Source organism: Colius striatus, chromosome 1, assembly GCF_028858725.1.
Source record: "Colius striatus isolate bColStr4 chromosome 1, bColStr4.1.hap1, whole genome shotgun sequence".
NCBI lineage: Eukaryota > Metazoa > Chordata > Aves > Coliiformes > Coliidae > Colius > Colius striatus.
Window position 1 is genome coordinate 18363482 of NC_084759.1, and position 23599 is coordinate 18387080.

Sequence of the window (23599 nt, forward strand, 5' to 3'; positions counted from 1 at the left end):
GAAATCCAGAAATCTCACCAGCAGCGTGTCTGATGTCTACTGCTGCACTATTCTAATGACGGTGCTAATCACCGCTCCCATTTCATTCTCCTAGTGCCTTGTCCTTCCATCAAATGTCTAGAAGTCGACTTCTTCAGGGCTGCCCTACATCCTTTACAGACTAAAACATGCTTTCTAATGTCTCATTGTTCTATTTCCTTCCAAGTAGTAACAATTCTAGGGAATATAACACGAATGGCACCTTTTTAGTGATTGTGAAAGATGGTAGCAGGAGTTTCAGAGAAGCTTGTGGGAAGACCCATAAAGTGGGGCTCCTCCGTGGTTAAAAGAAATTGCCTTATTCACAGAATAGCTGAGGTTGAGAGCTCTGGAGATCATCATGGTAATTAGAATGTTGTTATCTTTTCATGGTGACAAATGCAAAAACTCAATATAAGGTCAGTCAGGGAAGATTGCCCAAAACCACATCCAGTTGCACTTTGAATATGCTTGTTTCTCAAAGGACTATGAATACATCTTTTTAATCTAATATAGTTACCTGACCAACTTTGCAATAGGAAAATATCAGTTCAGGTGCTTTTGTAACCTACACTAACACCGAAGACAAGCAATAGTCAGTAGGTTTCATATGGAGGATTTTTCTCCCTTGCTTATATCAAAGGCAATGACATTCCTATGCAGTTGAAGACAGTATCCTGGCTTCAATTCTCACCAATCATCTGTGAGGGAAGAGACAGCATTTTTGCTTATTTGTCAAGACCTGAGAATATAAAGTATGGGATTTAACAGTGAATTTGGGCATTTTATTTAAAGTAAGCAATTCTATGTCAGCAATTTCATTAATGAGAGCTCTGTGTTTAAGCTCAAGGCCTGGGACCCTTTGTCTTGCTGTCCAGAACACAGTAAATACCAAAAAAACTCAGAACCTTAATATGATTATCTTTCAGAACATAATCTCCATTCACAACTTACAGTGACTAGATAGATATTGCAGTTGAGTTCACTGAACTGTTAGTATGTAAATTATAACCAATACAAATTCTGCTTAGGAATGAAAGGATTAAGTAAACACCACGTTCAGTTTCTTAACAGGCTCAGTGACCTGGGCTACTTACAGCTCTAGCTCCTATTCACCTCTGCTTTCCAGAAGCCTTTTTCTGAAGAAACAAGAAGTATGTTTGTGTAAGAGGACAAAAAGGGATGAAATTGTCCTCTTTGCTAGAAACTTGGAAACGCTTTTCTAAATTAATTGCCATTATTTTTGAATGCAGGTGAATGGAACTTCAAGAACACAAGACAAATCTCAAAAAAAAGGAAATGCACAAGATTGTTTTGGATCCACTTGCTAATATTCTATAGTTTTACTCAAGATAATTCTATTTAACAGTTGATGATATTATCCACCTGTTTCTCATCCTCTCAAAATCTCCTGACGTCATCCATTGAAAGAAAAGGGTGAATAAACAGTCACCAAAGAAACATACTAATTTTGCAATAAGGTTTATTAAATGTACGAACTGAATTACTGGATGTCTGTTCTAGTAGAATCTAATGCACTACTTTATTTTTCAGTAGAATTGTAATAATTGCAACTCATTCCCATTTCTGATTAGTGAGTCAGCACAAGGGAAAAAAAAAAATAATAAAAGGGCTATTTTAGGGGAAGAGACTTTTGGCATAGGTGCAGTACTGTAGCACTTCAGATATTTTAGATTCCTAGAGATTACCGAGGTGACTAGTGATAAAGGGAATTGCTATTCAGAGTTGATCCTGTCATGTCAGAATTTCCAGAAGGGATCTTTTCCCTTTATAAGGCTCTGAAGTGCAACCTTACATGAAAATGTTAGGAAGGCCATTTAAATGTAGATGACCCCAGTGATGACATTACTTTTTCCAGTTGCCACTGTGAGAATATAAGCACATTCTAATGATCATGTTTAGGAATTTTCCAACAGAAGACTGCCTACTGCTTTTGGGCATTTTACTGCTCCTGTGCAGCTCTACTTCCTTATTTCCATAACTCTTGAGGTTCAGGCATTATTGCAGTCCCTAACTTTCCTTTAGTTCTTCCTTCTCATGCTTAATCAGAGTTCCTTTCAGTGTCTGATTTGCCTTCTTCCAGTTGATGGTCCATGTCATTCTTGTTTTTGCCTTTAAATTAGCCAGGAGTTTCTTTCTACTTCTAAGATTAGCTCATTCTGTTATTAGCACATACTGAATCTCTGAGCAATCCAGTAACAGCCCCTGATGAGCCGGACTTGTTTATATATTCACTAACATCTGCCACATAGCAATTAACAGATGTTTGGGAAGTTTTCCTACAGCAGGGGCTCCAAAGGTAAGTGATAACAGAATCCTCCTGTAAGAAAGGTTTACCCTGTTTTTGCTTCAAAAAAAAAAAAAAAAAGAAGACTACTGGAGCAATCTAGTTTTCTGTGAGTAACAGTGTGAGCAAGTTTTCCGAGAGTACCAGAATAAAGTTACGTAGACTTAATTTGAAACGTCTTTGTTCAGAAGACAAGGTGGTAACCAAGAGGAGTAAGATCATGAAAAGTCTGAGATCTCTCCTACAAGATCAGAGAGAACTAAAGTAACAAGAAATGATAGAAAATTTTAAAACTAGTTGTTAATTGTGCCTTATTGCAGTGGCCAAAACAACTTGGTTAATTTGCAAGTTAGAAAAAAAAAATGCTGCCAGTAGTTATTTTAATAATAAATTACTAACGTGATGTCCATCAGACTTTTCTATTAGCAGAAGAGAAAGTCTCATGCAACAAGAACACTTTCTGTGCTCTACAGGGTGAACTTTGGAGAGTAAGAGAAGCAAAGACCCTGTGATTTCAAACTCCTCACATTCTAAAGAAAAAAAGTTTGGCAGAAAAAAAAACCCAAACCCTTGACAAAGAAGATCAATAATCTCTTCAAAAAAAGGAAAGAAAAAGTTATTATTTTCTAGAATTGTGTTATTTTCTCAAGGGAAAAAAAGCTTTCTCCTCTAAATTCAAATCATCTGAAGAATCAAACCTCAAAAAGATATTTGGCTGTACCCTGGCTTTAATTTTATATCTAGATTTTATAAAGAATTTTCATCTTATTAAGCATCAGAGGAAACACTCATTAAGTCCATCCAAACAGAAACAGAATAGAAATATCAGTTCAGTAAAGACAATGGAGGAGAGAAATCTAAAAGCACAAATACACTTTATATCAAAGTGCCCACTAACATCTCATTTAATTTGTAGCAGCCTTCAGCAACTGAGCCTGTGTCCATGGTCTCTAATTATCCTTGCATTGTCTCTTTCCCGCCATACTCAGATTCTTTGAAAAAACTAATTGCTCCCCTTTAACCTCCAAGAGGATGTTCTTTGCCAGATCTCCCCCTCTTTGCCTTAATCACGACATCGTGATTACACTAAAACTTTCTTCACATAAGAACAGAGAAACTAATTTGCTCTACTGCACTACCCTCTGCTTAGCAGACACATGGAGCTACAAATGAGGGCCAAAGCACTTATGTTGCTGGATGCTCTTCTGCACGTAGCAACTGTGAGTAAAGTACAGACTAAATCAGTTTAAGTTTTTTGCTCTAGTGAGCATTGCTTTGTACCACTTTTCTCCTCAACTGAAGCTGCAGTTTGACAATCAGATGTTTCAGAAACAGGATCCATTTTAAAAGTTCCTGAGTTCAACCCTTGTTCCATTCCTTGGGCCATGGTGATTGCTAGCAGATTGTGCTGTGAGCCAGGGAATAAAGTTGGCTTTATATAAACAAATAAAAAGCATGGAATAAATCTACCTACATGAAACTGTGGAATGGATGGACTCACCCAGCCAGAGAAGATAAAAATAAGCTTGAGTTTGCTTAACCTAACAAGACCAGCACTGTATGGTAATATAATTATCTATAACGCATTATGAGGTTAAGAGTTAAGAGAAAAAACCCTATTTTAAGTAATGGGAGATGTTGGCACAAGAGTAAGTGGGTTTAGGCAGACAGTGATTAGTTTTAGGTGGGATATCAGAAGACTTTTAAAGCAATAGAGAAGATGCTGTGTCACCATTTTCCAACATAAGCAGTGGTTACACATGATTTTAAACTGATCAGGAAGAATTTTTAAATGGCCTGTATTTTAAGATTTAAATTGCTAGTTTGGAATATATATGACGAATTTTTACATACCTAGCCATTAAATGCTAAAATAAATTCCTAGGCCATCCCATGTCACCCTCAAAATCCTCAAAAACAAATTACAAGATGCTGCAGGTTAACTTAGGTGAGCTGTGGTAATAAATACAAGTGTTCCTACAACGGTATGACAATACAATGGACAATCCTTTTCTCCCTTACAGCAACAGTGGACTTAAAGAACAGGGATTGTCCTCCTGAAAGGGGCATTTATTTTAGCTGCAGAGGAAAGAGATTGAACAGAAATTGTAATCCAATTTTAAATTAGGCTTTTTACAGTTCTCAAAGTGGATGCAAATGAAAAGCAAACAATAGAATTCTTTCTTTTAGTGAAAAAGTAAATTCATTTTATGTTGCCCACTGTACTTATAAATTGACCATATTGGTTTAAAAGCCAGTTTTACTTTTTCAACGGCAGAAACTGCCTTTAACACCATATGCATCACAGAAAAGATTGTTCCTTTCTGCTAAATAGTTGTTATCTTTTGCCAATTTGAACAAAGACAGGGGAATAAATGAAATTTTTGAACATCAGATTTTATATTTTCTCCCAAGAAAGTGACAGCAAAACAGAGCTGTCACAGTGAGCTCTTGCATTCTCTACCACCAAAAAATCCATAGAGAAGAAATAATTGTCAGGGTGTGGGTGACTATTCAGAAGTTGTCAGACACAGTAAATAAATACAGTCCCAATGGAAATGCAGATGTCTATCCATATGAGATAAACTGACTAATTTTGTTATTCCCTATAAAAATAATCTGCTCTGTTAGCAGACACTTCCTCTACCCCAGAAAAAAACCCAAAAACTAAATGAAAAAAGATTTGTAGAGGAACAAAATTAGACAAAAGTCACCTGTTTTCTGGAACTAGCAGTTTCTCTGTCAGGATACGTGACTGACTTAGCGCTTGCCAGAGCAAGCACCAAGACTCCACCATCTTAGTAGTTCTGGCATTATCAGAGGTACTGGTGCAAAGGAGATGAATTCAAGGCTTGAAGAGAAGGCTAGCATATAGGAAAACAAGCTGTATCTTACTGAAGACTTCAAATATCAGCTTGTCTGAAAGACAGTGGAAATAGTCTAGATAAAGTAAAACAGTAGCTCACTTGGCCATATTTTATATTCAAATTCCATATGAGGAGCCCATTTTCATTTTTTGTTTTCCAAGCCAGCAGCTCTTGGTGAACAAACTCCTACTATCTGGCACTTTCTATATACTGATACACCAACGAGAAAAAACAAGGATGGCCAATTAAGATGCATTTGGACCTAGTGATGATGCTGAACTACCTTTCATCTGCTAAGACGCAAGGTAGGATTTGTTTGAAAAAGTTTTATTTTTTGTCAGCTATGGATGAAAAATCCTTATGCTTTCAGCTGCATAAGCCCTTCCCAGGTCTGAGAAGAAAGGTATTTAATTAAGACAGCCAGCAGAATAATCAGGTGCTCGCCAGCATTATGGATGGTGGTGTGAGGATCAGAGCTCTCTGATGGACTGGGAAATTTTGGAAGATTGATTTGATTACTAAAAATTGGCTCTTGCCTGTATTCTCCTCTGCAATAATGAAGCTGGTAAGTCCAAGAGAGGGCACTGCCTTTTAAACAGGTGGCTCTAACAAGAGAAACCTGTGTGTTTTACACATGGAAAAAAGTCTTTGAGCTCTGTATTTGCTTTTTGTTTTACAGTAGATGAGGAAGGCTACTGAGAGCAATCTGTGCTATAAGCCACTGCAGGTGCAGGACTGGGGAATGAAAAAGAGGGTATAATTTGGGTAGTTTCTCACTTAGGAAATAAATGTCAGTGTTTTCCAAACATGGAACTGTGAAACTTCTCAAAGGTCCCCCTGGAGACCCTAGCCATTTGGCAAGTAAGGACAGCTCCTCTCCTCTACCCAAGCAGGCTGCACACCCTGCCTGCTACTATTGCCTAGAAGGAAAGTGACTGATACTCAATGCTTCTACCTTAGATATTTTAAAGAACCACAATAATGTAACATTTCTTATGAGAACATGCAGGGAAAAAATAATCAGTTTACATCAAGAACTCCCCAAAAAGAATAAATCACGACTAACATAATAAAAAATTCAGTGTAGGCCTACAGAAAAAGGACAGAGCCATCAGCATGGAAAGAGTTACAAACAACTGAAAATGTGAGATTAGAATGCATGCTGGATTTTGGCAGGAGCCTGACCTGCACTCCTGGCACCTGCTATCATCCATCGAGGGTCGGCCAGATCCCCAACAGTTCTAAATATCTGAATGCAACCCAAGAAATTTTAAAAACAGATTGTACTTCTTAGGTACAAACCAATACCTGTCTGTGTTAAGGACATATGTTGCAAGAAATTAAAAATACATTTAAGAGTGATAAAAATTCATCGAGTCTGATTTCACACTACATCTGTTAAGACTTAATTGTCAGTTAAGCAGGATGTTTCAGAACCAATTAAGTTCCACTGAATTTATTTAAAAAATAATACCAAAGTAATCTGTCAAAAATTATTCAGAACTTGTGGCAGAAAAAAATCCCAGAGATATTTTCTGTGGTATGCTGACAGTGTTTCATAAACGTAGTTGAAATTGTAGGTGGTGTTCTACAAAAATAAAAAATCTTTACAAATAGGAAAAATATTCAGAGTCCAAGAACGATTGTATGAGTTCTTGAAATTTGCTCATTTATATATATATAAAAAGAAAAGTGACTTCTCTGTGAAGTATTTCAAATATCTCAGTAGCATGTCACAAAACTGGAATACTCGACTAAAGCAGAAACTGTTGCAAGACTTCTGAAATTCTAAGGCAGCCAATGTTTATACAATAAGTAGACTCCTGTTATTAATAACCAGATCTTTCCATTACTTGTACTACAAGTATTCTGTATGTGCACAATGTATTTTCATTCGTTTAAAGGATCTGTTTTCCATTCAGATGCCATTAAATAACCAATAACTTTCACGCTTTAAATAACTAAATCCTTCAAGATGTGTGTTGAGACAACTTGCCTCTTGCTCACAATTCTCCTAAAGCCTAACCAGTTTTATTTTTGGTGCTATTTTTGTGCCGAGTTTTAAAAATTGTTTTCATTCATTCAGAAGTTGCAATATATCTTTTAATTTGTCAAAAAGCTAAATAGCTAGTAATGTTATTATCAAAACAGAACATCTTGACAAAGTTTTTACCTAACTGGTAAGCACTTCAGTCAGTCGAGATAAGAATTCTGATTCTGTCTCATTCTCCAGCAAGTCAGTGATGCCACAAAGGGAAAACCAAGAATTAATTACAACACACCCATAAGCTTATTATAACCTTACTGTCATCTCATGCAGCCATAACCATAAAAATACAAATGTAATTAATACAATGTCGGTATAATGTTAAGGATCAAATCCACATTTTCCTATTTGATCTTACAAGGAATGTATCACAAGTACCCTCAGCACTGTCTTGTAACATGGTTCAAGGCATGCAAATGGCACGGGGGAAAAAGAGAACACCTTCTTTTTGTGCAATGATACGCTAAAACCTGCTTCTTAAGTGATTTTGTACCATGGTTCCCTTTCCTCCCAACACCATCACTCAATCCTTCCTCTTGCTTCCCATCTGCCTGTGCATGCTTTCTCGCTGATGCAGCTGCAGAGGCTACTGTGCTGGAAGCCAGGTCTTACCTAACACCACATCTCTTTTTCAGACTTTCAACCTAACAAGCTTTTCTGAAAACTTAGTGCAAACAAGTAAGTGAAGTGGCCAGTAGTTAATATATCAAAAAAGCAGCTTGGCCAAGAAAATAGATCTGATTGCTGTGAGGTGGAAGACACCATTTCCTCTCAAGGATCCATCTCTGATTCTGTTAGGTGATGCAACAACTATGAAAATGCTTAGTCTTTATTTTGATTTCAAAACAAGGCTTATGTCCAGATATAAATACAAATTATCAAAATTATAGGTATTTTTGCAGTATTTCTACTGTTTATAGATAAAGAACTACTTCCCTTTGAATTAATTTTTAGATAAACCAATACCGTGAAGATCTGTGTGGCATCAGATAGCCTATCCAATTACGTTTTTGGTATTAACATCCTCTTGCTGAGGAGAAAAGATGGGGAAAAAAATCTTATTTATCTTATCTATTTACCAACAACTGTCTGAGTCACAACACTTTTTCTAAAATAATCTAGTATTTTATCTGGAACATCAATTTATTGTTGTATTTGGACACTTAAGGGAAAGTGAAAGGCCAAATATATATTATGTGTTACTTTAAAGACTCTCTCAGCATTGTAGTAGGATTTCCTAATGCTGTTTCAGTGATGAAAGATAGCTGAAGATGAAAAATTCACAGCGTGGGCTGGTTAAGCAGACATTTTCAGCATTCTGATTATCTTTGCTTATGTGTGCAGATCCCTCAACAGGAATACTACTTCCCTTCACTCATAATCCCACTTTAAGAAATGAGAAACAATGATGACTAAGAACCTTTGGCCAGAACGGCTGTGTTTCATTTTTTTAAAACTCAGAAAAGATCCATATAATGACCTTAAACTATCACATAGGTTTTTCACTTTTACTTCACCTTCCATCTAGCCCTGGGGAAGTGGTCATCTCTGCTCTGCGTATCTCAGTTTGCAGAGCTCTTTACTGTGTTTAGAGGACTTGATCAGTGACAATGTATCAGTGCTTATTAAATGCAGAGATAAAGAGAAAATGATCTCTCTGTTAACATATTAGAAATGAGGACAACTGAAATCAGTTTCCAACTGTGCCAATTGCTCTCTATATAACATTTCAATGCTCACTTCCTATTTGGAGCTTCATCACTAACTTACTTAAATCTTAGTCTTTGACTTGGAATCCTAGGGTTTAGATCTTGTATGATTCATATCAGTTTCAGATTCATAGTTCTCACATGCAAAATTCAGGTAACACTTAAGATACGCAACTGAACTCACACTAGAGGCAAAAACTCAAGGTCCAGAAACAAGAAGACTGACTCGACTTGTTCCAAAGTGCCCATCTACTGGCTAGTCCCTCTTGGCTGTCCAAATCCCACCTACTGCACCAGCAACGATCTCCACTAAGGACAACGAAGAACTCAGCTTTTTTTCACTGAATCCTTTCCTTAGATTCATTCACAGTTATAACCACACTGATGCTGTGCCAGCATGAAGCTACACATCACATCAAGCCTGCAAACATACCACAACCTTGCGCCAATCAAACAAAGCTTAACCAGCTCAACTCCCAACGAACTTAAAACAGACTAATACTGACAGACGTGACTCTGCTGTAGAAATACTACCTCTTGAATCCTTAGTGCTACAGAACACAAGAAAATATGTTTTACCGCAGATAAAGGAATGGTTTGGGATGTGATGATGCTATGACACATTAAATATGGACTGAGTGTATACAATAAGGATCGAGATCTTTATTTACTAGGTATCAATTTTATGGGACAAGCTAACCTGAATGTTTGTCTTCTACTTGAACCAGGAAGGAACTTGTGGAATAGAATAATCTTCTCCAGAATAATGAACATAAACACAGTCCAGATATAATGCACTGTAAAATCTTCATTTTCTGAAGGATTCTTCTATGTAGTCCTTTTCAAATTTTAACACGTTTTCTTTTATGTTCTACAACAGCACACTAGAGGTATTTCAATGGAGAAGCTCTAACACAATATTGTCTGCATAATCTGGAATATGAGCCAAAGTATGCACAACTGTGTAAAACACAAATTTTACATGAAGATGGAAGGATCTTTAAAGAATACTCCTGCATTGCAACAAAAACTCAGTATAAGTCATCTGAGCTTTGTCCTGTACTTTTCATCTTAAAAATGCTAAAATTCTGATGCAAGACAGCAAGTTCATATTATTCTTATGAGGTACTACTAGACACTGAGAAGCTTTTAAATCACGATAAGAATAGCAGAAAACACTTTTCCACTAAACTATCGTTGCATCAGATATGACGGTTTACATGAACATCCCACAGATGACCCAGAACAACTCAGCCAGTTTTGCAACGGTTTGCCAACACATCCCTGTTTTAACATGAGATTACATGGCATATAGCCAAAAATCCCAACTGTGTACTTCCTATGCACTGTGTTATCTGGTACAAAACACTGTTGCAGGTGTTTCATACCTGCGCAAATGCTGTGCCACACTACCACATCTCATTTACTGGTTGCCACTGTTTATAAAAGAGGTGCCTGCTTCCTTCCATAAAATAACTAGAGGCAATAGAATTAGGCAAATATTTACCAAGGTAATGCAGTGTGAAACACTGCATCTAAAAGCAAGTTTTTTTTGGACGGTGCCTTTCTTCCTTTATAGAGCTCTTTGCTTTGTCAATATGCAGAACAAAGTGAGTCTGTCAGGAAACTGCATTTGTTATCAGCTCATTCTCCTTAGACAGCAGGACTGTAAATATTTTTCTTCATTATCACTCTGACAGTAAATAACTTTGCAGGTGTGATTTAATCAACAGGAATGCCAAGATTTCACATTTTTGGCCTACCTTAAAGAAATGAATAATAGAGAAACCCAGGAAACAAATGAGCAGAACTAGTGAACTAAGTTATATGAAAGCAAGGTTTATGATTACTTGAGTTGGATGATAGTTGATGTATTTGCACTACAGTTCACCTATTTTCTTATCTTGGAAAGTGTTCTATAATAAATAATAATTTATTGCATGTTTTGCAACCTTGTCAAAGGGCACACCTAAGATTTTTGCTTAAATAATAAATTCTACCCAAGTGTGTACAGGAATTCACTCAATAATCTGGACATAGCTAAAATATTTTAGTATTCCCTAATGTCAGCACTTTTGATCTAGCACCAACAACTCATCTGGTTTACACAACATCACATTTACTTTCTTCTAAATTTAATTATGCTTAAAAACTAACAAGAGATTTAAAAGTAATTCTCCAACAGTCACCTGTCAACAAAAAAAACCCAAAGCCATTGGACAAGGACTCCTATTCTCAAACCATAACTGCTTCTCATCCTCTCTTTTTGCTTGCCTTTTTCCCCTTTCAGAGTGTTTATGTCTGAACAAAGCAATAGAATGTTGTGATGAACTTCAGCAATATTCCTTGGTGTAAACAGCTAAATGGCTTCTGAGGCTGGTCATATGGTTCCTGCCTATTATATATTAAAAAGACATCAGAAACAAAGCTTTAGAACAGCCCTAAGTCCTCCATATTATTATATACAACCAATTGGCAAATTCGAAGTAAATATTTATGAAGATGAATGGTTGTTGCCAGGGTGCTTTGAATTTTTCCAAAAGGTGGGGTTTTTTTGGTATTTTTAATTACTGAGTAATCAATAATAAGTGGAAAATAACCAAATCATTACAGTTTTTAGTTTATCATTATAAGATTCACCATTTGTATGCAATACCATAAGTTAAAATTGCATCTCAATATGCCAGTAAGAGAAGAGTTTTCTAGGATTAGTGGTAGCACACTTATTTTCCATTTTCCAGGGTGAAATGGAATTAATTTCATGATATAGGCAGAAAGTTCCTAGAAATAATTGCTGTTTTGCAAAGAAATTCAACATTTTAATTTGCTCTGAATGTACCTGGACAGACACTTGAGATATGTCTATTTTATGAAACTCATGTAAACGAAGTGAAGAAATCATTACCTGTAAAATACTTAAGACAGCATGTTTCTTTGCTAACAAATGCTATGTTTGTTTTGCAGTTACAAGAAAACCTGAAATCCCAAGCAATATGACTTATGCTGCCATTCAGTGGGATCTCAACTGGCTTGAGAGTTGGGCAGAGAGGAACCTCATGAGGTTCAACAAGGACAAGTACAGAGTCCTGCATCTGGGAAGGAACAAACCCATGCACCAGTACAGGCTGGGGGTCAAACTGCTGAAGAGCAGCCCTGCAGAGAGAGACTTGTGAGTCCTGGTTGATAATAAACTGAACATGAGCCAGCAATGTGCCCTCGTGGCCAAGAAGGCCAAAGGCATCCTGGGATGCATCAAGAAGAGTGTGGCCAGCAGGTCAAGGGAAGTTCTGTTCCCTCTCTACTCTGCCCTGGTGAGGCCTCATCTGGAGTCCTGTGTCCAGTTCTGGGCTCCTCAGCTCAAGAGGGACAGAGAACTTCTGGAGAGTGTCCAGCACAGGGCCACCAAGATGATCAGAGGACTGGAGCATCTTCCTTATGAGGAAAGGCTGCAGGAACTGAGGCCGTTTAGTCTAGAGAAGAGGAGACTGAGGGGAGATCTCATTAATATTTACAAGTTTATAAATGGTGGATGTCAGGAGGTTGGGACATCCCTTTCTTCTATTGTATCTAGCAACAGGACAAGGGGTAAAGGGATGAAGCTGGAACACAAAAAGCTACACCTAAACTTAATTAAAGACATTTTACTGTGAGAGCCCTGGCACAGGCTGCCCAGAGGGGTTGTGGAGTCTCCTTCCTTGGAGGTCTTTCAAACCTGCCCGGACATGTTCCTATGCAACCTGATCTAGGTGGACCTCCTTCTGCAAGAGGGTTGGACTAGATGATCTCTAAAGGTCTCTTTCAATCCCTACCGTTCTATGATTCTAAGAGAATTGCTTACCATTTGGACAGTTTACGCCACTGGCCAAAGAACCCACATCAATGTTGGTTTAAAAATGTTTATAAGCATTAGATTAAAATATTTACATTTTTTCTGTGAATTACCTATGATGTTTTTGTTGTAAACCTGACCTCATTTTGAAATGTTAAACACACTTTATAGCAAATATTTTCTTTATTTGTGTGTTCTTTCCTGGAACTATTTTTTAATTTTCTGTTTAACGCTGTTTCCTACTCATATTAGTGAAGTAGCTGAGACTAACTTGGCTGCATTCCAAATAAATCTTACCCACATACCACTTCATTAAAAATCTGCACGTGTACTATTATAGTCAGAGTAACCAATTAATATGTATGAACTGCTAAAACTGAAAAGCACTTAGTTCTCTAACATTGCTTTCACGGATGACTGTCTGAAATCCACACCTTCAGAACTGAAAATTTCAGTATTCACCGTCTTTCAGGATGAAAACCTCAAAAGAAAAGCCCTTCTAGGTTTTTAACTTAATGACCTAAGTTTTGAAGGGGAAAGAACTCATTCTGCTAGTCATATATTTTTTTTAAAAAGTTACTTTGAGAGTCTCTGTGACTCTCAAGGTCATAAAGTCCTTCTAAGGATTTATACTCAGATTTCTGTAATATTAGAAGTTGTGTGTCAGCAGTGAAGCCATGTATCCTTATCACCTATAGATTTTTGGCAGACACAAGAAAACTTTTATTACAGGTTCTTGTGTCCTTTGACCACTTGCAGCTCTGTTGTGCCTCAAGTTTCCCACAGGCTTGAATCAAAGTATATTTAGGTCTCCTTCTTCCTCCTGGACTCTCAAGCTTTTCCACAGCACCTTGAATTCCCTTCTGTATTTCCTGTTCAATACCCGCCAATCACTCAGACATTCGCTGATATTTAGGCAGAGCATCCTGGGCTATGAATGAATTTGCTAGACAATGTGCTCCCCTAGTCAGTATGTGCAAGCTGTAGCGAACAGTAATTAAAGGTGGGATTTCCTTCTCTTTACCTCAGCAGAGGTATTAACAGAGTGTTTGTCCTTTGGGGGACAATACTCTCTGAAACTCGGAGAATGTAAACTTTCTAAAGCCAAAAAAAAAATATCGGGAAAGCTGTAAAAGCCAAATTTTTGGAGCAAGAACGTGTATCAATTTAATAAATGATTGTAACATGGTAATTACAGAAGACGGTACAAAGATAGATAAAAGAAAGTAATGGGGAGTAAACAAAAGTATAATAAATAGAAGTAAGGAATGAGACAAAGCTCATGAGGATGTAAAACCAGGAGGGAAGGAGGACAACAACCTATGCACTTTTTATTTGTGTGCTGGTCCTACCTCCTCCTCAGAAAGCATGCTTTTAAAAGTACTGTTTTAAAAACATGCATGCAATTTTGATTAGTTCTTAACTAGGTTTTGTATAAACCAGAGGAAATTTGAAACCAGAATCCTTGAGCTGAGCTCAATGCTTCATTACAGTCATTCAAGTCACTCCCATCATGGCCTCCTCTAAGAAAAGAGGTCACAGAGTACTTACTAGTGAAGTGGATCAACAGGTAACAGGGACAGAAATGGCATGAACACTATGATATTACAGTCCTACTGCTTTCTGTGGCATAAGGAACTATATACTGATCAGACATGCAAATTATGCAGAGACGTAATGTCATCATCGAATCACCAGATTTCTAAATCATCAGCCTCACTTCGCTGGTGTAAAGGGTGGTGGTGCCTGTGGGAATCCATATGCACAACTGGCATAAACTGGCTTCTGCTGATTTATGTCAGATAAAGGACCCTACCCCAGTGCAAATTACATCTTCAGGGGCATTGGCAAGTTTCTTTCCCTTTACAAATACAATGATGTGAAAACAACTTACGCTCAACTTGATCAAACACTACTGAGAACAAGAAATCTCTTGGTGTCATGTAATATTCTCCTTCATATTCCAATGATGCAAAATGCTTGAAGCGGTGCTTCCGAAGAGACAGCCTTTCGTCTCTTTCCGCACTGATGACATCTTCCTTCTGAAACAGAAAAAGAATCCATTCAGAAAGATGGTTGCATTTGTAGTAACTCTCCAAGTAGAAAGAATCCTATACCCGATCTTGATTAACCTCAACATTTTGTGGGTAGCCGCAACAAGAGACTACTAGGAATTAAAGCTTTTATGGCACCGTCTTAATGAATGACATGCTTATATGATAGTCAAAGTAGTTTTTGGCTTCACTGACAGCATGCCTTAACAACACAGCTGAGTCAAATTAGTGGCTTGCTGTCACCAAAGGCTTCCCTTGCTTCTCACTCCCCTGTTCTTGAACATACAGTTCTGCACCCCCGTGTAAGCTGGACTCTTGCTGAGCCAAATTTGACTTGCTTCCTCAACGGAAAACTAATGTGATCAAAGAGCAAACACTATTTTTTCCAGGTTAGTGATTGGCTCAGCAAAGGTTGAAATGCGCTCTGCATCTGTTTAAATGATCCACTCCTGAAGTTGTCAAGCAACTCTTAAGATGGGAGAAAAATGATGTTCTAGTTTAAGTATGGGCCTGTCTTTCAAAGAAGTTGTAAGAACGGGAAAAGCAATGAAAGCACTGACAGTACTAATCATATTGCCAAAGATTCAACCAGTCAAGGAAACAAAAAGCATCCAACAGCCCCCCTCTCCCCAGTTGGCAATGTGCTGATAAGTAATAATAGCATTTACGGGCAGCAAGAGAGGACACACACCAGTGAAAAAGAGATTTTTATGCTTTAGGATTCAGAGACACTAAGTGACAACAGGAAAAACAGAAAAATTCACTCTGCAATTCACTCTGAAATTCAGAACACGATGTGTCTATTTGAATATTAATCACAGAACAATTTTACCACCAGTAGAATCACTCAGCTTTAGGACTGTTCAAAGATGTGAGAAAGCAAAGGAAAAGCAAGAAAATCCAAGGCTAAGTACCAAGATCCCAACTCAAATACACCTGAAAAAAGTCAGTAAATAGCAAAATGGAGATGCAGACAGATCAGTGCCTGTGGCATTACTGAGTGTGTCACCCTTACAGTAAAGACTTTTTCTTCCTGTTCAAGTGGAATTCCAGTCTGGTTTGTGCCCATTACCCCTTGCCCTGTCCCTGGGCACTACAGTAAAAAACCTCACTCAGTCCTTCTGCCACCCACCCTTTAGGTATTTATAAGCATAGATAAGATCCCCTCTCAGTCTTCTCTTCTCCATGCTAAACAGCCTCAGGTACTGCAGCCTTTCCTCATAAAAGAGATGTTCCAGTCTCCTGATTATCTTTGTAGAAGTGGCAAAGACAGCAGGTGAGCTAGCTGATGCAAAGAACATATGAACTGTTTTGGGATTACAGCATCTAGCTTTCAGGAAGGACTCTGAAGTTAAAACAAAAACCCACTAGGTTTAGCGTCAAGCTTACAAGGGAAAGAGATGGAAGACTAATAATGATATAGGCAGCTCCAAATAACGGGACCCTGAGAATAACAGGGTGGTCTGAGAATAACTAACTCCTTCGATGTGAAGCACTCTGGGAACAGGATTCCTCCAGCTGTGGACAATACTCGGACCATTGAAAACAGCAGGAAGAAACAGTTCAGTGAACAATGATGCATCAGAGATGAGGATAGAGCATTTCAACTGTGTGTCACTATGTTTCCTTTTTCTCTACCCACCATGGTCCCTAACTGAGTATGAGGACCATATGTCTGCCCAATTTGTGGATCTAAAGACAAGGGGTACAATTGGCAAACCTACAGTCATAGCCTGGATATAAATATTAACATCATATGTTGTACTTAATTATAGTTCTAAATAGAAGGCTGTAACTTGCCACTTAATCCCATGCCTTGTACCTTTGTATCAGCAGTAAACACTGGTTAAAATACTTCACTGAATTATACAAGCATCTTGTTATAGTCAATTTTAGTTTCCCCTTGTAGTGTCTCTGCTTCTCTCAAACCTCAGGGGGAAGAAAGGAAAAAGAAAACAGCCAAGAAGAAATCCAAAATACTAATAATTTATAATTAAAAGAGCCCCATTCTGATAAGCAAGGAGAATGAGGGTTACTTCTAAGTATCTGAAGCCAAAGCTTGCTTTGTTTATTTAGATAGACCACTTAGATAGAGATGAGCAATTATTGCTTGACAGCTTCACAGTTATCCCTTAACTAAAATTACAGAACGAAAAGCAATCTTTCCGTACAAACACAAAATAAAAAACTTTATACATGAAGTAAAGAGCTAATCCCACAGCATTTTCAAACCAACTGGATTATCAGGTTTCATAAGTCTTGCAGCATTTGTCTGAGTTCTGTCTGAATCTAAACTTGTTGCTGATATCAAACCACTGAATCCCAGCAATATATAAATTTAACTGAAATAGATAGGTACAGCTTCACATATTAACTCTGCAGAGTGCCTTTTATTTAGAAGAGAACCTATTTCCATCAGAATTACAATAACACATGACTGTACATTCATCATGCCCCTTTCTTTTAATGAAACTAGCACCCCTGATTTGCAAAACAGCCTTAGATTATGGATTACTTCTTACAAAAGCCAGCTTCAAATATTGGCACAAACAAGCTAAGCAAATCTTAAGGGATAAACTACATCAGCTGTGCCATCTCCTACTTTGTTTTCAAAGCTTTTGCAACATTCCTGACATCTGTCATTGTATGAGAAGCTCAGCATCTGCTAAAAGCACTCTGACCCTTCTGGAGACCAGCACAAGCCATGCTAGAACTCAGCTGCTCACGTGTAATTGCTTACTACTTCAGAACAGGGCATGTGCCTCTGAAAAAAAATTCGTGGCACTCCAATGGCACTGTAGCAATTTATACCAGCTACAATGCTGAGCTATCCCCTTTAAGATGACAGGTATCTCTGTTTCTCATTTCCCTCCATGTTTTACCACAGTTGCTGTGACAGTCTCTACAGCAAACTCCAAGTACTTAAATGTAAAAGGAAAAAAATAAAAAAGACTGTGCAACAACCAGGAGTGCAGACATATAACACAAAAGCAAAATGTTTGCAATTATCTCCTATTCCATTAGTTTGTACTTTTATTTGCAGAGAAGCACAAGCCAAATCTCAATGAAGGTCTGGGAGAGAAACATATAAAGACAAAATAAAAAGCCTATAAAATATTTTTTAAATGCTGAATAAGTTTCGCCCTCCTTGACTGTTAAGACAATACCAAAGTTTCCCCAAGTGGCTCTGCAATCTGCACAAAACCTAAGAAAAAAATAATTTGATTTTTTTAATTAAAATCTTTTTTATTACTGAAGATCTAGAAATTGAGGGAACTGGACTTTTCAACCCAGAGAAGAGAAAGCTTCAAGAGGACCTAAGAGCGACCTGCCAGTGCCTAGAGGGAAATTATCAAGGACTGAGCTGGGCTTTCCACTGGAGCTTCATACAGCTACACCTCTATCACCTCCAATAAACATGGCTAATTCAGGCTGGTGAATTATAGTAAGTGGTGAGAATGGCAGTTCTGAAGAAAAGGCTGATTGAATCACTTAAAATTAAGATTGATCCTCATTCAAAGTATGAAGGAACCTAAAGCATCTGTAACAGAGCAAGCTCTCTCTCAACATTAAGTATCCTTCCCATTTCAATTAAATCCTGACTAATTTCCACATCCTTTTTCCTGAGTCATTCAAGAAGACCTTCAGATAAAAATGATTTGACATTCCTGACATTTTAAAAAACACTGTCAAAGCTCACTTTGCTCATAAAAATGCACATACAGGGCAAAAACCACTTTTACTCTTAAATTCTATTCTCCAAAACGAGTTTAAAATAAAAGCAGACATACTGTAGGAAACAATTATGTATTTAAGGCTGGACTTCAGATATTAAGGTATCTGTAATCTAACACCTCAACAATTTCCAACAAGCAAGCAGGATACAAAAATTCAAATTTACTGGGAGTCAATGGGTGAGAAGAACCTATTAATGTTGCTTGCACAGGATTCTTGCAAGCATAATTTAAAGTGACTCTGAGATTGACTTGGGCTTATTTTTGTCCTTAACAGTGCCATATAAGAAGAAATCAAACCACAAAGAGCTATGCTGCATTAACATTAAGGCTCAGGCTGAAATTCCATCCTTAACTTGTTCTATTGTGTGTGGGTACAGCGGGGTCTTCAAACGCTGGGTGTTCCCATGTGCTCCAAATGCACCCCTGCACAACTGAGTGAATAAAGAATGAAGTTTCAGCCTTTGTGGTTTTATGTCAAGCCTACAGTGTCAATTTGAGAAAGTCCATGGTAAAGCTATGATAGCTGATGGTAAATTAGACTTGAATGACACAAAAAAGGCTCCAGAAAGATGCAAGTTTTTTCCTCTGCAGTCATCACGGCAAGGGATCAGCAGCTGACCAGTCACTGGCATCTGTAAGCATTACCAAACACTATGGTTTTCTTCTCAGCTTCCTGCAGTGAGAAATGCCTAATGACATTACTTCTTACAATTAATTTTCAGATTGATGTAATGAATCTGTTTATCAGTCTCTCAATTTAGTTTGCTAATAAAGAACTCACAGTGTTCCAATTTTCAAATTGGTTTTTTTGGTTGACAAATAGCAAGCTTAAGTAAAAACCTTATATTTACTGCATCTTTGAACATTATTTTTTAAACCACATTAAAAAAAAAGGAAAGCTTTCATAAATAAAACCTTGATAACTTTTACCTGTGATTTTGGTAACACTGCTGAGTGTTACTTTTTCTTTCTTCACTCTACTTCACTCTACTCCTTTCCATATAATTTACTTAATTTTGCCTCTTTCTATCATTTCATTGCCTTTCTTTCCTCCATCATCTATACACCTTCTTCCACTTTCCCTTGAAAAACAATTAAGCTATAAAATTTATTTTCTCCCCCTCCTGAAAAGGTGATCAATGATCTTTTTCTCTTCCCTGATCTGGAAGAGTTAACTTGCATCACTCATTTTACCTACTATATAAGCATAACTAAACAAATGTGTGGGATACAATTAAAATCCGGTTGGTGCCAGCAGGCTCTCTGGGAGCCTTAGGTTTGGATCCATTAATTCACACTAAATCTACAGATGGATTTAGCAACTGTATCAAATTTCTGTAAGACTGATGAAAACTTTGCAGTTAACTTGTGTCATTATTGTATCTCAATTTCAACTCAATCCAATTTGAAATGATCAAAATAACAGAAAAAGTAACTTAACCTCAAACCCTGCTGCACACGTTTACATACCCAGCATGCAGGCTGAATGCACAGAGGATAAAGCTTGGAGACTGAGGTTTGAAAGTTTCATATGATGCAATCATTCATGGAGGAAAAAGAGTTTTGACAGGAATCAGAAGCAACACGTTCTCATGAAGCAAATTGATTTGTATCACATTTTTCAACATTCTATTTTTTTGACTTTGGAGATTAAACTGCAAGCCTGGACATAAAGTAAGCCAGGAAAGAAAAAGAAAAAAAGAAGCAGTGATTTCTGTTTGGAAATAAGTTGCAAATATTTGAATGACAGTTTAGCAATATGAAACTAAATAAACGACGTTACCAAAAGCTCTAACAGCCTTGAAATCCCTAAATATGAAATGGACAAAAGATTAAAATAGCTTTTCGGGAGCTACTTCAGAGACAGAGAAGGACAAGTGGAGAATGAGAATGCAACCAGCCTTATGTCTAGCTGCTCTTCACGCTGCTAAATAGAAATGCCTCAAAATCAGATGAATCCCTTTCTATGCGCTAACAGCTGCCACTCCCCTTCTTTCTTTCAAATAGCTGTTCAAACAATTCTGCTGTACTAGTATGAGATGATCTTTCGAGGTCCCTTCCAGCCCTTGAGATTCTGTGATTCTGTGGCAGTTATGTTTGAAGAGCAGCTGAACAGTTGATTTGCATCTAAACCCCTAATATTTTTGGGTTTAATTCTTTCTATTTCGTTGAGTTCAGACTAAAGTGATGCATACAGAGCAGGTCTCCCACTGTTACTAGAACACATACCAAATGCAGAATAAACGAAAATATAAAGATTATCCTGAAAACAGTCTCAGTTTACAAGGTTTTTAAAATTCCATTATTCAATTCTAGAAATTTCAGTCTTGGCAGAGCTCATTTTTTAATATAATCTTAAAAAAAGGTAGAAATTAACACATTTCCACCAACTGAATATAACAAAGGCATAAAAAGTGCCCAGGCTCTAACAAGCCAGAGAACCAGTTCATTTAACAAACCATACATTTACACCTCAACTTGTAATTTATCACACCGCTCTGCTTCCACACCCACCAATGGAGTCTGACACACTGCTCAAATACACTGGTGCAACATGCCCAGGAAACATGTTCATGCAGCTTTCTGGGAAAGCTCATCACACTGCTATTGTATTTGACAGTCAGTGGACTTAAGTGAAAAATGTGTTGTACCTACTTCTCACTGATCTTTTTCAGTCAATCGCTGCACATTAAAGTGCAACTAAAATGTGAAGACACAAATACATTTACCTTTAAAGGTAAGAAGAGGTAGGTATTTTTGAAAGATGCTATGTGAAATGTGGAAATGATTCACGACACTTATTTGTCTCTAAAATGCCGTGTTAACCTTATTTTTTCCTCCTTCTTCTAAATTCAAATGATGTATGAGTACATCTCAGAAGGAGCCAGGAGAGGCTCTAAGTCATCTGAACTTTTTGCACATCCTGGCCTTGCAGATATCTAGGACTTTTCAAGTTAAGAGGAATTTACCTCTTAGGTGCACTTGTGCTGTAGACAGAAACCATATGTCCTTCTCATGTTCCTTCTCACTTTGAGTAACTCAGATAGTAGCTCAACTCGATCTGTGCTGAACGACATTAAGAGATAATCTATTTATTACACAGCAGTTTGGGTGGACTGCACACCCTTCAAAGTAGGTCTATATAGATATCTGAGTTTGAGAAATGGAGCTTCCAACTGTGGGAATTTTTGCAGACAAACTCATGTTAACTGCACAATGTTATATATTTACCTGATGCTTTACAACTTTAAAAGGTTTTTACTGTCATAGTGGTTTGTCCTGTAACAACTTTACAGACATTAAAAAAAACCCAAACAAACCACTTTTAATAGTAGACAGTTGAATGTTAGACCCATTTCTGTTCTGAAACAAAAGACAAATGAATTCTGGACTCACCTCCTGTAAGTAGAAATTGGAAGGAGAAAATAAACTGTTTAATGTTAGATGTAGTAGATTGACCTAAGCACAAGGACCTAAGAGAACACATGTCCAAAACAAAGACTGTGAGAAAATGACAAAATGGAAAAGACTTTCCAATAGATAAAGTAAGCAGTACTTGTTCAAAAGAAAATTAAAAAGATTAAAAGCTGAGGAGAAGGCAACTAGTTTTAATGTAGCAGTATATTGTTAAGTTCAGTCATCAAGACAGGCAGCAGCAGTGAGGCTGGCCTTTTGCAACTGAGTAGCCAATCAAAAAGAGCAAGGGGTTCCCTGAGTAGGGAAAGCAGAGGAGCAGTGAGAAGACCTGCCAGGAGCTGCAGCCAGCAGCTCTCCTGAGGGGATGGTACTGCCAGGAGGTAGAGCTGGGGCAATCAAAGGGGATTTAAATGGTCCCCAGGGAGCACAACCAACCAGGAGCGTGCAGCGGCAGGTCGCGCAGGGAGGACAGGCAGGGAACAACCCACTACTAATACAGAGAGCCACAACCCAGAGGAGTGCTGACAAGATGGTAAGCATTTGCCTGCGAGCTAAAGCCAGGGCTCAGAAAGAGAATGTCCTGCAGATCGATGCCTCCACCAAGATGGAGCTGGGTAGCAAGGATGCTTCAGTGCAGGTAGACTGCAGGGGGTGTTTAGGTACATCTCCCTGATAAGGTTAATATGTGTGATAGGTGCCATCAAGTCCAAGAGCTGTAGCATCAGGTAAAAGAGCTGCCAGAAACTATCAGTAGACTCTGAAGTATTAGAAGAGCAGAGCTAGAGATTGACAGATGGTTCCAAAACCAGGCACCAGCCTCCCCTGAAAATTAAATGCCTTTGACTGTGATGACATAAAAGAGCAGGGCTCTGCTTCCTAAACCTTTCGTTCTAATCAAACGTCAATTTGAAGTGTTAACAATGGAGGACATGGATAAGCAAGGCCCAGATTGCGAAATCCCAACAACCAACCTATCACCAACTGCTGCACCAGCAACAGGCAGCAGGTACTGTAAAAAAAACAAGCAACAGGTGCTTGTTGTGGGTGACTCACTGCTAAAAGGCACCAAGGCATCTGTCAATTGGATAAGAAGTGGTTAGAGGTGTGCTGCCTGCTGGGAGCCAAGATCCGAGTTGAGTTGGAGGCCTGTGGCCAGTGGAGTTCCACAGGGGTCAGTTCTTGGGCCAGTCTTGTTCAACATCTTCATCAATGACGTGCATGAGGGGACAGAGTGTACTCTTAGCAAGTTTGCTGATGACACCAAACTGGGAGGACTGGCTGATTCCCCAGAAGGTTGTGCTGCCATTCAGTGGGATCTCGACTGGCTTGAGAGTTGGGCAGAGAGGAACCTCACGGGGTTGAACAAGGAAAAGTGCAGAGTCCTGCATCTGGGAAGGAACAACCTCATGCACCAGTACAGGCTGGGGATTGACCTGTTGGAGAGCAGCTCTGCAGAGAGACACCTGGGAATTCTGGCTGACAATAAACTAAACAGGAGCCAGCAATGTGAAGAGTTATATAATAAAAATCCAAAGTGGTTAAATTTTCAAGGCTTTTTTTTTGTAATTAAGCAAATGTATTGTGTTAGCATTTAATCATTGTGCAGATTTAAA

The 23599-nt window shown here is 38.1% G+C and overlaps 1 protein-coding gene across 2 annotated transcripts in view; it reads right to left on the reverse strand.

Annotated features, from left to right (window-relative positions):
• MICU2 (mitochondrial calcium uptake 2) overlaps positions 1-23599 on the reverse strand; it is a 143528-nt gene that overhangs the window by 54373 nt on the left and 65556 nt on the right. For both annotated transcript variants that reach the window (XM_061992652.1, XM_061992646.1), the window contains exon 2: positions 14673-14820. In XM_061992652.1, the coding sequence (XP_061848636.1) occupies positions 14673-14820 (148 nt within the window). The remainder of the gene's footprint in view (positions 1-14672; positions 14821-23599) is intronic.